At 43.0% G+C, this 15434-nt stretch overlaps 2 protein-coding genes across 10 annotated transcripts in view; one reads left to right on the top strand and one right to left on the bottom strand.

Moving 5' to 3' along the window:
* Window positions 1–8881, top strand: part of LOC115378093 (protocadherin-15-like) — a 290200-nt gene extending 281319 nt beyond the window's left edge. For 5 of the 6 annotated variants that reach the window (XM_030078231.1, XM_030078233.1, XM_030078234.1 and 2 more), the window contains 3 exons: window positions 3605–3734; window positions 3954–4259; window positions 7535–8881. In XM_030078231.1, the coding sequence (XP_029934091.1) occupies window positions 3605–3734; window positions 3954–4259; window positions 7535–8320 (1222 nt within the window). In that variant the 3' untranslated portion in view covers window positions 8321–8881. The remainder of the gene's footprint in view (window positions 1–3604; window positions 3735–3953; window positions 4260–7534) is intronic. The other variant, XM_030078235.1, reaches the window with a different exon arrangement.
* Window positions 8882–10726: 1845 nt separating this feature from the next.
* The window catches only part of plce1 (phospholipase C, epsilon 1), a 111148-nt gene continuing 106440 nt past the window's right edge, over window positions 10727–15434 (bottom strand). For all 4 annotated transcript variants that reach the window (XM_030078568.1, XM_030078569.1, XM_030078570.1 and 1 more), the window contains exon 45: window positions 10727–15281. The gene's annotated coding sequence lies outside the window, so the exon portion shown is untranslated. The remainder of the gene's footprint in view (window positions 15282–15434) is intronic.

The raw sequence follows: 15434 nt of genomic DNA, 5'->3' as shown, positions 1-15434 counted from the left end.
TCCCCTCAGCTGCAGTGTTTTCTAGCACGGAGAGCTGAGTAAATATGGGGGGATTCTGAGGGCATTTGAGTGTATCCTACTTTCATTGTGTTTTAAAGTGGCATTAAGGAATCTATTGCCTTTATTGACCTCCGTCATCGAGTGGTGGGATTTGCAACAACACTGATAGAACTTATTTCCTCTAACACAAGTCTTTGGCACAGCCTCATCTAACCGCAGGAGAGAGTTTGAGGAGCGTCTCCCTGCAGTGATTTTGTTCCAATTCATTGTTTTGGGCAAAGTGACTGTCCCAATGTGTGCATGTGTGTGTGTGTGTGTGTGTGTGTATGTGTGTCTGTCTGTGTGTGTGTGTGTGTGTGTGTGTGTGTGTGTGTGTGTGTTTCCTTGGATGCCTGGTCTTGAAAAGCATCAAGCCATCGTATAAAAGCATAGAAATAGCAATATAACTCACACGCATACACATACACAAACACACACACACACACACACACACCATTACATCAAAGAGCTCATGAACAAGACCTCCAAAGACATTTCATTCCTCCCGAGTATGTGTGTGTGTGTGTGTGTGTGTGTGTGTGTGTGTGTGTGTGTGTGTATGTGTATATAATTCTGAACCCGGCCTGTAATAAACACACACATACACACACTCACACACATGCACACACACTATTACATCAAAGTGTTCATGAACAAGACCTCCAAAGACTCATTGCATTCCTCCCAAGTGTGTATCCTGTGAGTGTGTGAGTGTGTGAGTGTGTGTGTGAGTGTGTGTGTGTGTGTGTGTGTGTGTGTGTGTGTGTGTGTGTGTGTGTGTGTGTGTGTGTGTGTGTGCGCGTAATTCCAAAGCCAGCCTGCCATCTGTGATGCATTGTGTAATTTCTATAATTTTAGCTGCAGACTCCTGGGAGCTTGATTTTTATACACCCACCCACACTCACACAAATACACAGTCGTAGACACACACACACACACACACACACACACTCTGTCTCTTTATCTCTCATGCATACTCACACACACAAACACACTCAAAATTGCACTGACTCTGTCTTTCACTCACACCCCAACACATAGATACTCCCCTGTTCTCCCTTTCTTTCTTTCTCTCTCTCTCTCTCTCTCTCTCTCTCTCTCACACACACACACACACACACAGCTAATTCTCTCTGCCTAGCATCACTATAGCAGATAATCAGCCAGCCAGCCGTGGAAGCAGACAATGGGCCAGATGCTGGTGGCTTAGAGCAACATCCACAAACTCATGTCTGACTCTGTATGTACACAGTAGCAGCTAATCAGACTTTTTAACCCTGTGAGATCTGGATCTAATCAGCGTTTAGTGTGTGTGTGTGTGTATGTGTGGGTGTGTGCGTTTGTTGTGTCATTTTTAACATAAGGTCCAGGATTTTCTTGAAGCCTATCCTAATGAAAACACTAAGCTTATAGCCGCCTCTGAGGACTTCCAAAAAAGTTTTCACGCCTGAATCTTTGTCTCCAAGACGTTGGCACCAGCTTCCTGCTAGCATTCGTCAGCGGAGATAATGCAAATCAATGGCTGAATGGGGCTATTACTCTCAGAATTTACTTCCATTGCTATAGAAATTAGCTAACAATGTTTTGGAGGACTTGTGCAGTCCATCGTATCGACCTTGCCTTTTAATCTGTGTTGAAAAAAGCTAATTGTGGTCTCATAGGAGTTAAAATTGGCTTTTCTCTGTGTGCAGGAATTCGTTTTCCCGTTGACATGAATTTGGATTTACAGCCACAGAAAACAGTTTAAACCATTTGTGGCACAGATCTAATGTTTTGATGTTTATCTTTAAAAAATAATAATAATAAAATAGAAGCAGATCTGAAGCGCAAGTAGAAAAATTTATGAATTTATGATGAGTTCCGTTTTGCCCATTTGGTTGGCAGCTGTTTCACTCCTGACTTGCCAGGAAGGGCTCTCTCTCTCTCTCTCTCTCTCTCTCTCTCTCTCTCTCTCTCTCTCTCTCTGTGGTCCTTCTCAAGATTTCTTCCTTTTTTCTCTATTATCTTTTGGAGAGTTTTCTTTCCCACTATGAGGGCTGAAGTTAGCAGATATCATCCTTTTTGGTTTGTTGTACACTGTGGGCCCATACAGCCCTTTGTGATTGTAAACGGTGATGTGGGGCTCAAACCAAACTTGAATTTTTGTTACTAACAGTATACCCACTGTCCTTTTAAAACGATCCCTCCCACTCTGTGACCGATATCAAAACAAATGTTTCATGTGGAGGCCCCTTACTTAGTAAAGGTAATCTCCCTCCCTGGGGCTCAGGTACATTAAAACCGACACTTGGCATGTGGCGAGCCACCAGAAACACCCCATAGCTGCAGAGTCACTCCTTCAGTCTTGCTCCAATAGTAGTGATCCTGGTGCTGTTGTACTGTGCGAAGTGATTCTTAGTTCATTACTGCACCCTAGTGGTGATACACGGAAGTGGGACAGAGAGAGAGAGAAACAGAGAAAGGTGAAAAAGAATGACAGAAAGCAGGACGAAAACAGCACAAGAAAGATAAAGTGTTTAAAGTGTTGATGAGACTGACAATCAGAGACAGACAATGTAGTCCTCTGGAGTGTGCAGCTAAAATGACTGTGTGTGTGCGCGTGTGTGTGTGTGCATTTGTGTGAGCTGGGGTTAATGACTGTGAAATTCTATAAGCAGGTTTTAGTGGAGGGTTAAGACTCATTACATTAGCTCACAGTCCATACCGTAAGGATTATAACTGCATAACCTTTACAACTGCCCCGCGCTCTCTCTGCTTCTCTCTCTCTGCTTCTCTCACCCACCCACCAACCGGCTCCCCTCCCCTGTCTTTCACCCACTAATATCCCATGTCCACTTACACTTAGTCCTTCCATTTGTTTATTACTTGGCTACTTAGGGTAATGGGATTCAGAAATGGTAGCTTATTCTGATGGCTGCACTCGACTTTAAGAGTGGTGTTTACTCAAGGCTACTTTTTGTACAACTCTGTTAGGCAACAGTGCCGGAGGACTTGCAGCAGCGTTGTTACTTTAATCACACAGGAACATATTGTTTCCAGGATGTACTTGAAGACCTACTGGCTCAACAAGTAACATGCTGCAGGGCATGGTGCCCAAGTGGTAATAAACAACTTTTTTTTCTTCTTTTTTTTTTTTTTTTGGCCAGTGTAGCCAGGCTGTGCTCCGGGCAAGATGCAACAAAGTAAGGCACAGGGAGAAAAATCTATTCAAACATATGCAAACAAAATGTTTCCTGGCAACAAATGCTTATTCATTACTACAGCAGCAATGCTCAAGCAAGTCACTCGACACTGCTTATCATTAGACACCCACAAAATTGCCATACCTTCTACTGCTTTGTTTCCAGAGAACAGCATCAGCTAAGTGGATTTTTTTTTTTTTTTAAGAAAATGGATCACTGTATGTTCTGATTGGCTGAGTCATGTTTGACACCATTTTAAAATGCACGCTAAACTATTCATACCAGAACTGGAACTATAATGATTGGTGGAAGAATAACATTTAAATATTAGTTACTATGGAATTTTAAAAAATCTCTCTGTTTCTTAATCCCTCTCTTTCCAGCTATGACCTCCCTCAGTATGGCAGTCGCAGGAAGCTGATCTCACCCACCGGCCTCTATGATGAATATGGAGAAGTGATTGTTGACGACGATGGCAGCTACTACTACAGCCCGCAGGAGTCTGATGGAGAGGTAAACACACAATAACAGAATAGAAACAAAAGAGAAATTATATTGATAATCCAGTGAGCTGAGATAGTGTGAAAAAGTAGGCTTGTTGTCGCTTAAAAATGTAGTTACTGCAGCTTAACAGATAGTGGTCCATTTTGCATTATGTACAGTATGTGTCTCATTTGTCCCTCACATAAATTAGCTGATTTGGCTTTGGAAAAAATATCACCATGATAACAGGTACTGGGACGTGGAAAGAGACCACTCCGTGGAGGCAGAGTTGCTCCCCACCCTGCCTTCCTCCAGCCCCCTCCTCGTGCCCTGCCCAGAAAGACTCCAGGACCCCCCAGGAGTGACCATGACAAAATACAAGCATTTGAGGGCAGTGCCACCACTAAAACAGAGCCCCAGGGCTCCAGGATGGCCACCAGCCTTAAGAACGGGATGGGGCTAAGCTCACTGCTATCTTCTGAGGGTAAAATGAACGGACACCCCTCCACCATCCATCCACCCTGGAACAAAGCCAGAGTTGGACCGATGGAAGAGGTGAATGGAGGGAGAAGACATGAAGGAGGGAGAGAAAGAGAGGGTATAGGGGTGGGACAAAATGGAGTTGATGCAGGGAGGAAAGAAGGGGAAGGAGGAAGAGGAGGAGAGGGGAGAGAAAAGTGGGGAGGAAGACATGATAAACTAGAAATGGGAAGGGGAGGAGGAGAATTTGGAAGAGAAATCGAAACGTGGGGAAGAAGTGACAGAAATGGCATGACAAACAATGGAATGAGAAATGGCGGAGGAGGAGAAGGAGGAAGGGCAGAAGACAAAGCCGAGCTCTTCGGTTTGTCGTCCTTTCACCGGCCAGCCAGCCTGGACGGCAGCATGGTCATCGATGGGAGTTATTTCCAGACGTCGACAGAAGCCAGCAAACCCCCGTTGGTGAAACAAAAGCTAAGCCAGGCCCTCAGTCTTATCTCTCTCTCCAGAAGGCTCCAGGGACCGGCAAGGGTGGGCGAGGCGGGGTGGAGAGACGGAGAGAGCTGGGATACGGGAGCAGAGAACAGTAGGGGAAGATATGGCTCCATAGGAGATATGAGCATTTCTGCATCGGTGTCCGAGAAATCTTGGAACTCCAGGGGAGGGGGGAGGGGGAGGAGATGGGAGAGGGAGGTTGGAGAGGAAGATAGGTCTTTTGATGGATGGGGGGAGAGAGAGAAAAGCAGGCCGAGGTTTCGGGACAGCGCTGCCGAGCCAAGTGACTCGGAAACCGGAAGTGTCGGTAAAGAGTCTCCCTCCGAACTTAGCGTGTCTGAGACAAGCAGCCCCACCTCATCAGTTCTAGCCAAATGTGACGATGACACAGACACAGAAAAAAACGACTCTGAAACAGAAGCGGGAACATCGGACACAGAGAGAGAGTCGGAGAGCGGTGGACAGGAAAGGCAGAAAGAGGGGTCAGAGTCTGAAAGAGAGTCGGGATTGGAGAGTGAGGAAGAGGCGGAAAGTGAAGATTCAAGCAGGAAAAGCTCAGAAAGTTCAAAATCACACAAAGGCTCAAATGGGAGGAGGAGTAGCAGTCATAGCCGCAAAAGCAGTAGCAGTATTAGCGGTAAAAGCAGAAGCGGTAGTGCCAAAGATCTGGAAAGTGACAGCTCAAGCAAAAGCAGACGATCGTCGGTAGCCAGCAGATCCTCAGACAAGAGCAACCGATCCTCACACAGCAAGGCGACAGGGAGAAGCACCAGCAGTGACTCGAAAAGCCACCGTTCCAGATATTCAAGTTCAGGTTCCAGCTCTAGGCCCAAAACCTCCAGACACTCCTCCAGTTCACATGAAACTATAGAGGAAGAGAGTGAGGAAGAGGAAGAGTCAGAGGAGGAAGAGGAGGGGAAGCCTGATCGGACATCGGCATCATCGCCACCGTCATCACGAAGGCGGGCCTCCAGCAGAGCCGCACGCCAATCGGACATCAGCTCGCGCATGACGGACGCCTCGGATGACTTACCGCCTATCATAGAGGACGCCGAGGAGGAAGAGAGAAGCGGTAGTCATGACAACAGGAAGTCAGAGACAACAGAGGAAGGAGATGAGGATGAGGAGGATGGAGAAGAAGAGGGGGATTCGGAAAATGAGTCGGGTGATTGAAATGCAGATGAGGCCGTAGCTTCCGAGATTAAATTCCTCTCCACTAAGTAAGATCTTGGTGAAAATGCCTGGTTTGGGTTTGAAGTCGTTACCTGAGTGGAATTTATTACTGTAATCTCTCTCTGTTTCCTTGTTCGCTGTGATTTACATTCGCAGGAGTCTAAATTGCCAGCATGTCCTCTTCTGCCCTTTCCGAGTAACTCTTTCGATGGTTCTTGTTTCGTTCTTCTGCTCTATTTTTTGTCCTTTTTTTCAATCATCCTATCTCCTTTCCCTCTCCCTTGCTATCCATCTGTCTCACCATCGCGACTATTGGTGGTGGTCTTGTTTTCCCCTATGATCGCGTGTCTCTCCCTGAGATAAATGAAGACAACTTGTCTCATTTTTCCTGTGTGAAAATTCTCCGTTCAGCATCTCTTTTCCCTGCAGCTGCGGCTCAATGATCATTATTCTCTGCAAACTGACCTCTTTTTGCTGCGCTGCTGTTTCTCTCTTAATCTTCTTCATCAGTCATTTGTGTATCTATCATTCTCTCGGTATCAGTCTAACCTTCCGGTACCTGTTAACTGGAAGGAAAGTTTTCTTTGCAGTGCTGAACATATGCTTTCTTTAGTATTGTCTAGCAGCTTTAAATGGAAAAAAAAAGCTTTATGTTGTAATGAGTGATGATGCTCACCCTATGTATGTGCACAGCAGTGTTTTCTCCCCCCTTACCAAAAAGCCAGGGTGGATCACCTTGTTTTGTGGTGCTAGGTTTTCCTAGTGTCACATGGTGGAAAGAAAAAAATCCACCAATATTGGTTTTAATGATGAGTGTCATATTGCTTAATCACTGTTTTGCAGAGCGACATTAGGCTTCAGTGAAGAATTGTCGCTTTGGATCTCTACCTGACTAAAAGACAGAAAAAAGGAGGAGACACTGTTGCGCTCATCTGTCTTTGCTGTGAAGTGTGTTTGCAGTGAAATGCGAGTGAAACGGTCTTTTTAACGACAACATTTTTGCCTTGACTTTTTGTTAAAAACTGTGATTATCTGACTGGAATTGGCAGAAATTACAGTTTAGTATAAACCAGTGTATAACATTTCACCTGTAGTACAAAAAGAGATTTTCTTACTACCCCATAGTGCAATTTATCTATGTGGATAGTTGTTGCGTGATTCATTGAGGTTTCCAGGAAATAGTTCCCAATGAAACTCTTCACTCTTGAAGGCTGTTTTATATGGTGGGTATCTGAGTTACTGTTTTGGGAGAGAGACGTCGCTGATGAGTTTTTCACATGTAAATTTTGTTTGGTTTGATCTCCACAAAGGAATACCCATCTAGCCCCATTATATTGGGTTACTAGGAGACAGGCAGGTCAGACTGGATACCTGTCCAAAATCATACAGAAAATATCCAGATGAATACATTGCACTGGAGTTAAGTGGGAAAATATCTTTCTATCCTATCCTCTATCCTTTAGTTAGTGTATATTGCATGATAAAGTAATGTATCTTTATTTAACACAATGGTTAAAATGTAACCAATGGTGCTGTCTTAGCTTTGACGCATTATATTCTGTTTTGTTAGAGCAACACATTAAGTCCCATGTGAGGAACATGCATGAGGTCTCTGAGTTGTTTATTGACATGATACTTGTGTGTGTGTGTGTGTGTGTGTGTGTGTGTGTCCTTCTCCCCAGTATGGCAGCAGGAAGCGTCGGATCAAGTTGGTGTTAGACCGGGAATATGAGACAAGCTCCACTGGTGAGGACAGCCTGCCAGAGACCCAGCGCAACCGCCTATCCTCCACCCTCAACAGCCATGCCAACGTCAACGGCAGCATCTATGTTGCCCAGAACGGCTCCATCATCCGCACCAGACGCTCGGTAACTGCCATCGGTCCCTCACACACTCACACCACCAACAACCTCAAACTCAACTCCCCCGTTCTCAGCTCGCGGCTGGCCAAGCACTTTAAGAAACTGGACAAAATGGCTGCCACGTTAGAGGAACGAATGCCCCTCAACAACCCCAAAACAGCAGCAGATGGCGGCTGCAACAGCTTGCGCAGCTTCCACAGCACCGGACTGGCCGCCTCCGCGACTGCCACCTCCTCTTTCTCCAACACCGACAACAATAAGACTCTGAACACATTTAACACTCGACATTCCGGTGTTTCGTTAGGTTCCACGAGCACCAACAACACAGGCCCTGAGAGTCTGGCGTCCAAATCGAACCTGCTCAAAGCCGCGCAGGGCAGCACAGAACAGCCGCAGGGCACGCTGGAGAGAGGGAGGAAGGACGAGAGAGACGAGGGGCAGGAAGAGGAGAGAGAGTCAAAGATAGACGGCAGTAACGATGATGATGACGGTGGGCTCGTCATGAGAGAGCCCTTGGAATGTCCGAGTGACAGAACGCAGTCGGATGAGGAGGAACTATGGATGGGCCCTTGGAACAATCTTCACATACCCATGACCAAACTCTGACTGAATGTGACCCAACTGTGCTAGCTCCTTATTGCCAAGATCATTTAAGCATTAAAACATGATTTGCCCATTAACTTATAGTGGTACTAATGGGGTTGCGCCAATCCAAATAAGAGGTATCTAATTAGCAGATTGGTAATTAGCTTAATGGTGGAAAAGAATACCGATATTCAAACCCAGTTTTATATATTTAAAAAACAAAACAAAACAAAAACATTCTATTTTTTGCATTAAGTGTGACAACATATTTATTCACATCAATTGAAAGGACTTACTTGGTCATTTTTGTTAAAATTCTGCAGTCATTTGACGAAAAGGTTGTAATGTGGGTAAAAACACATTCAAAATTGAACATGCCTGCGGGCTATATGTGATTTTTATTAGCTCAAATATTCAAAAAGGAGCATCCCAGAAACCCAAAAGATCTTAGTACTCCCAAAACTTTTGGGAAACTGGACCCTGAACTAAATTGAGAGGACTTTATATTTTCTACTTTGCTAAAAAAAAAAAAAAAAAAATGAATATATGAACCAGCGTGGAGAAAAATATATGAACTTTTCATGGCCCTTTAAATGACTGGTGTCTCTCTGTGGAACTGCACTTGTTTCATTCAGTATTATGGCTTATCGGTGCAACTCATCTTGAATTTGCCTGACTCGTAACATCAACACATGAAGTCTTGTATTGTTATAACTTGCCTTTTTATTCTTCTCAAGTGGCAGCCTTTATGCAAATAAAAGACTGTCCTATCACTTGTCTACAATCAGTTTGGCGTGATCTGATCTTGACCACAGCCAGGGAATCTCACTATAGCTTTGTCCCCCCCAAAAAAGTCATTATTATAACTTGCAGTGAGTGCTTATGAAATTTTAGTGTTTCTTTGTCTGATAAGAGGTTGTTATAGGTGTGTGTGTGTGTTTGGTGGGGGCAGCCTGTGAGCCACTAAGGGCTCAGGACTTGCTCCTTTCAAAAATCTGGTCACCTAGACATGCATTTCTCACCCTTTTTTTTCCTAAATCAGTGGCTCTTACATTTGCCCAAAAATGATATTTCCTCTAGTCTGTGTTATGGAAGGCAGTTGGTACATAAGAGAAGAATTTAGCATGATTTATGATTCTTTGTTGAAATCATGTGTTAAATCCTCACGTGTCACAAAAGGGAAATGGAGAAGACTCTGGAGACTCAGCTAAGCATTATAAAGGTAGTCCTGATGTATATATATTTTTTACCTTAGTACTAAATAATAGCATAATTTCCCATGGCATATGAATCCTTGTATATGTTAATTTTTTTTGTATTTGTCCATGAAAGGTTTGCCAAGTGTGTATACACACCTGCATGGATACACACACTCACATCTGGGACCTAGCAGCCAGCGCACCCAGTCCTCTGCTGTCCTGCACCGCAACAGATGGAGGTTAAGGGCATTGCTCAAGAGCACATCAACAGAGTTTATTAAGACAGATGAGCATATTACCTCTAATTCCCTAATTAACCTGGATCCCCCCCTCCTCCCCCTGAGAGGAACTTCACAGGCCACATGGATCTTTTTCCCTCCTCGAAGTTCTTCAATATAAAGGTGGGAAAACTTTTTAATTGTGACCCACATTACAGTGAATTGTTTTATTAACTCTGAAGCAACTGAACCATTAAGCTGGGGAATTATCAGGTTTTAAAAACCCTCATTTAATTTGATGACTGTATGATTTTTGTATTAAGGATCTCGACAAAGGGTGCTGCACCTGTGGTAATATTTGAAACCGAGCAGTTCTTATTATCCAGAATTAGTGGTCTGTGTCCCAGAGTAATATTTCCAACAGTTTCTGGAAGAAAGGGCACATCTAAGCCCGTGATATTGATTCAGCTAAATGAGCTGATTATGTCACTGATTCCTGAATCCACTGTGCTTTATGGCTGGAGATGGCAGACGGAGTTCGCTTCATTAATCTCCAACTGGATTTGCACAGGCGAGAAAGATTTGATTACTTGACGAAGTGGCTTGAGTGATGCTCAAAGGGGCGAAATCACCACCAAAAACAATGGTGCCTCATTATGGGCCATCATGTAAACAATCTTAACACAAATTAATTTTTCTGTTATGTCAATCTGAGCTGAAGAAGTGTGAAGCTACAGCCACACATTTCTGGCAAAAATATATAATTCTGCTCATCTTTCCCTTTAGCAGCTAACCAACATGGCCACATGGTGTCATTCACACACAAGGTGACAAGGAAGGAGCAGCTGTGCCGTCTATGAATAAAGACAAATATAACAAAAGAAAGGAAATAAAAATAGGACATAGGTCTGATAAGGTACTCTTTTAGAACAAAATACACCAAAAAAGTGAGAGCCTTTATGCCAGGTCTAAAACTCCATGACTAAACCTCTCATTGAAGCAACAGTGTCAACTATTTGTATTTATTGTGATCTTGACATATGACAAATCCACCAATCATCCATTTACAAATTCAAGTAATTAGATGAATGTTCAACAGGAAGTGGACAGTGGATGCTAAAGGGTATACATTCACCTTATGGAAATAACCAAGCGCTAAAGATGAAACAGTCCACATTCAGTTCACTTGGATATTATATTCAATGGATAAAAGGAATACACCAAAATCTTAACTTGACGACAAAGTATTTTAACAAAAGGTTTCAAATTGTCAGCATCTGTGTACGACGACTCACAAAAAAAAGAAAGAAAATGTATTAGAGGACGCTGTGGTGTACAGCACAACAGCATGCCAGAAATACACACTGTACACTAAACTGGACATTTTACACATTAAGTAAAATATTTCTTTACATACTTCAGCAAATGTTAAGTTGAGTAAAGTTAGGATGGTGGAGGGTTCTCCTCGCTCACAAACTCCAATAAATTACATGTACACACACACGAACACACACAAAAAAAACACATTTTAAACAATTGGACTACTTACAGGAAGCTACACATACACTACAATAACAGATAACAGCAGCCAACCAGGGCTTCACATTGAAATAAATAACATCGAAACACATATGTCTCTCAGGTTCAACACAAATAAGAAATGTTACATTCAGAAATGAGGTCTAGAGGTTTGAAAGAGGGAAATGAAGAACACAGCTCTGTCAGAAAGACTAGAAGATGTGATATTGTACAAATGTGTCCGTTTGAAGCTTTCACCTATCGACGGCAGATTTACACTGTAACTGAAAATATCCCTTCCTGTGTAAAGCCAGCATGGATTTCATTCAATCGTCATAGCTAATATGCCCCAGCGCTGTAGTTGTGTTTATTTACCAGTCTGCAGAGTTTCACACATCTTCACTTGGCAAAACTGCATCTCCCCATCTTTCAGCTAATTATTACCCACTGTAACAGATGATTGGTATTGGATACAAGGATCACAGTGTACCTATAGTACCTACCAGCCAAATTACCAATGCCTTACAATGTAATTATTGAGTTCACTGCCTTACCGAGGGGAAAAGACAATCTTTGTTTAGATACTTTTGGAAAACCCGGGACTGAATGGCATCGATTTTCACAAACACAACATTTCCAGGCTTTGAGGAGCAACTTAGCATCATAAGCCCTGCAAAGTTAGAAGTTTATCTTTTTGTAGTGAAACTTTGCCTGTCTCCCCGCCATAGTTAAGGCCCAGGACGACTATCCTGGTTGTCCATCCCTGGCAGAAGCCCTCGATCAACAACTGATTAAAAAAAATAATAACATGGGTAGAACATATTTCAGTGACATCCTAACAGAGATCTGGACAATGAAAGCAAAAAGGGATGAAAAGATAGTACCTTGCTATTGCACTAAAACTCAAATTTCATTACTAGGTACTCTAAATTATTTCATTAGCTGATAAATGAAGAAGAAAAGCCAAAACCTTACATGAGCATATGAAGTGTACCCCACTGGCCACAATTATTCTCAGTTAATGTAGTTGAAATAAAAGAGCACACACCTTGTGCCCTCAGCCCTAAAGGGAAGTGTTCAAAGTCAGCGCAGCTTCACAAGGCTTCTCTCAGCACTGAATTACACATTCTGCCAATAGTTATTTTGGAATGTGGGTTAAAAATGGACAAATTTATACTTTTATACAGCAAAATATGTTCTTAACCCAGCTTGTTTCTGTGGCAGCCTTTCTGCGGAAACTTTTTTACCGTTACAGTATGATGAGATAAGCGGGTTCCTTGTGGATCAAAGATGGAAAGTGGAAAGTCTAACCACTACTGATTAAAAATGCCCAAAATATGTATGTAGGTATGTTTTAAAGGGTAATACAACACTGCGAAAAATACCTGCAACATGCCTGGAAGTTTCAACCCCTAGAGGGCAGTGCAGAGGTTTCTGCTGGTGTTGAGTCACTCTTTAAAGAAAAAAAAAAGGATTGAGCAGCCGAATGTAACCAAGATAAAACAATAAACAATAAAACAATATGGTATGTTTTACAAATAAAATAAGGGGAAGGTGGCCCTGAAAAGAATCAAATTTCAGTAAAATTAAGGCCACAAGTTAAAATAAAAAGAAGACTAAAATCTGCCATTTTAATCAATGACAATCAATCAATATAAGTGGAACTATAAAGCTGTTGCATTTAAAATCCAACAGTAAAAACAGTAGAAGTTACCAGACTTAGATCCTGTTTCTTGTAGATGGTTTTGAGAAGTGGAATCCAAGAGTGAACTTGGACTGCATGTCTTGTTGAACTTACACAAATATTCTTAAAATAAATTTATTTAAAAAATGATTTTGAATTGGGGTTAAATTTAAAATTGATAAAAATGATGATCATAAATAAAATGTCATTTGACCATCTCATCAAAACAATCAAGTCTCCATCATAAAATGGGCAGTAACATAAAAACATTGAACAATACAGAAAAAAAAGAAAAGACAATGTGCAAACAACTGTTTGAGGACGACAAGGCTGTTTTTCTCAAAAGGATTCTGGGGTATAAATCAGCTTTGTTTCATTATCAGGGATTGGACGTTTTAGTAATTTGGTCAGTTTTTCTTCCGCAGGCCCTCATCACATTGTGGGGGAGGTTTTTACATTTGTAAATTCCCCTAAAATTGATATTAAAAATGTAGTTATATTAAAATTGTAGTTATTTAACATGGTGGATGGCAGGCAAGGAAATAAGGCCTGAAACCTTCAGTTAACAAGGTGCATGTTATTTATTTAAAGAGTAAGTCAACACCAGCAGAAAACATCTGTAGCACTGCCCTCTAGTGGCTGAAACTTACAGGCATGTGGCACTTCTTGCCACCTCCAACCCCTAGAGGGCAGTGTAGTGTCAGCTGTTTGACACCCTACAGTATGTGAGTTAGTGTTGAGTTGCTCCTTAAAGATTTTGTTTAACTGATCACCTCCCTTCTAGTCACTTCTGAACGATGATAGCAGCACTTTTGTGAAAACAGACCCAAGTCACCCTCAGAGATACAGCTACGCAATTATTGAAATTTAAAGGCTGTGTTAAAGTAAGCAATACTTTCGGGCAACACAGAGGGGTAATTTTCCCAACAAGTATGAGAAAAGATAATGCTCCCCAGTTGCCAATCCCCATCCCTGCTCAAAGTAATATTGCACATTGCCTTAAAATGCTGCCCAGGTATCATTACCTCTGGAGCAGAGAGGACGGCCATTTGGGTAACTGATGGACAATAGTGATGGACAGTAGTGTCTAGGGAGCTGCTCCAGCATGCTGCTTCAACTGTGAAGAAATCTCTGGCAGGAAACAGATTGCCTGACCATGGCGCCTCATTCTGGGAGTGTAGTCCACCTAAAATACCCAAACAGCTGCCCTTACAGCACTGTGAAACTGGAACGGTACCAACAGAATTCAACAAGCCAGCTTGTCAGCCTCCTTCACAATGCCCTCTGCCCCTCTGTTGTCCTACATCTCTCCTTCCACTGCCTCCATTTTCCTTGCAGGAGAGAGGATATCCCTCCATCTGTCATGGGTTTCCTTTTTATCATACTAGGGAAAGGGAGCACTGTAGTTTAAAATGTCCTTAGACATGTGCTTTGAATCAAATACATGATATATACATCTAATAGTGTACTGTAGCCTACACCTGGGTATATACCAACTCATCTCTCCTACTGAGCCCTATTTGTGAATTGTCCTTGGACAATGATGACATGTTTGACACACGAGATTCTATTCGCAAAACCAAAATGGCACATGTGGAAGCAAATGTACGTTTCTTTGCCCGTCCAATGTGACTCAGAGAAATTATTATGCAACCACAATTCACTAATAAAGGGAAATATTTTCTTCTGTTTTAACCCTGATCACATCCCTCAGGAGTTCAATAAAATCAGCTACCCCCGGTTCCAAAAACCCAATAAACCAAGAGGAGTTGGGGCTACAGTACCTTCCCACGTAGCCATCACTGGTCTGGTGGGGGGCTAGGTGGAACGTCCTGTGACAAATGTCCTGTCACTCTACCAATCAGAAAAACTGACTGAGTCAAACTCCTGTCCATCATTCTGCCAAGCAAAGCAGCCGAATGTCTGTCACCTAACCAATAAATGGGACTTGGGCTGAACCTTGTCCCACACTTGGCCAGCCAATGGGGCTTGGGGCTGATCCTGTCTGCCACTTACACAACCAACAGGAGACAGGATGAGACTCCGTCTAGAGTCAGAGAGGAGCGTTTCACAGAATTCCAAAATGCACAGGACCCTTTCTGAAACACCTCGCCTCTCTTTGAAAGGGAGGAATCCTCCAAGTTTAGAAGTGGTCAACGTGAGCATCACTCCCTCTGGATTTCATTTGTGGATCTTCCAGTTCCTGAGGAGGTGAAGTTTACAGGTCAAGGGGGTGAGAGAGGAAGTTGGAGGATGGTAACGGTGGAGTTGGTGTTGCTGCATCCCGGAGGAGGCCAGGAGGAGCCGTCCTGCCCCAACTCTGCCCTCTGCCACCCACGCCTTCAGACCTGCAGACAGATACCCTGCAAAGGACATGACTGCTTGTTAATGATAATGTAATAGATGTGTAAAACCAGAAACAGAGAGTCTGGTGGGTGGGTGTGTGTGTGTGTTTGTGTGGGAGAGAGAGAGAAGGGTTAAAGAGATTAACGAAAAGGAAGATGAAGGTATTAGGT

The sequence above is a fragment of the Myripristis murdjan genome, chromosome 19 (genome assembly GCF_902150065.1).
Source record: "Myripristis murdjan chromosome 19, fMyrMur1.1, whole genome shotgun sequence".
In the NCBI taxonomy this organism is placed as follows: Eukaryota; Metazoa; Chordata; class Actinopteri; order Holocentriformes; family Holocentridae; genus Myripristis; species Myripristis murdjan.
The sequence above is the reverse complement of the archived record's forward strand: the minus strand, read 5'-3'. Positions and strand labels throughout refer to the sequence as shown.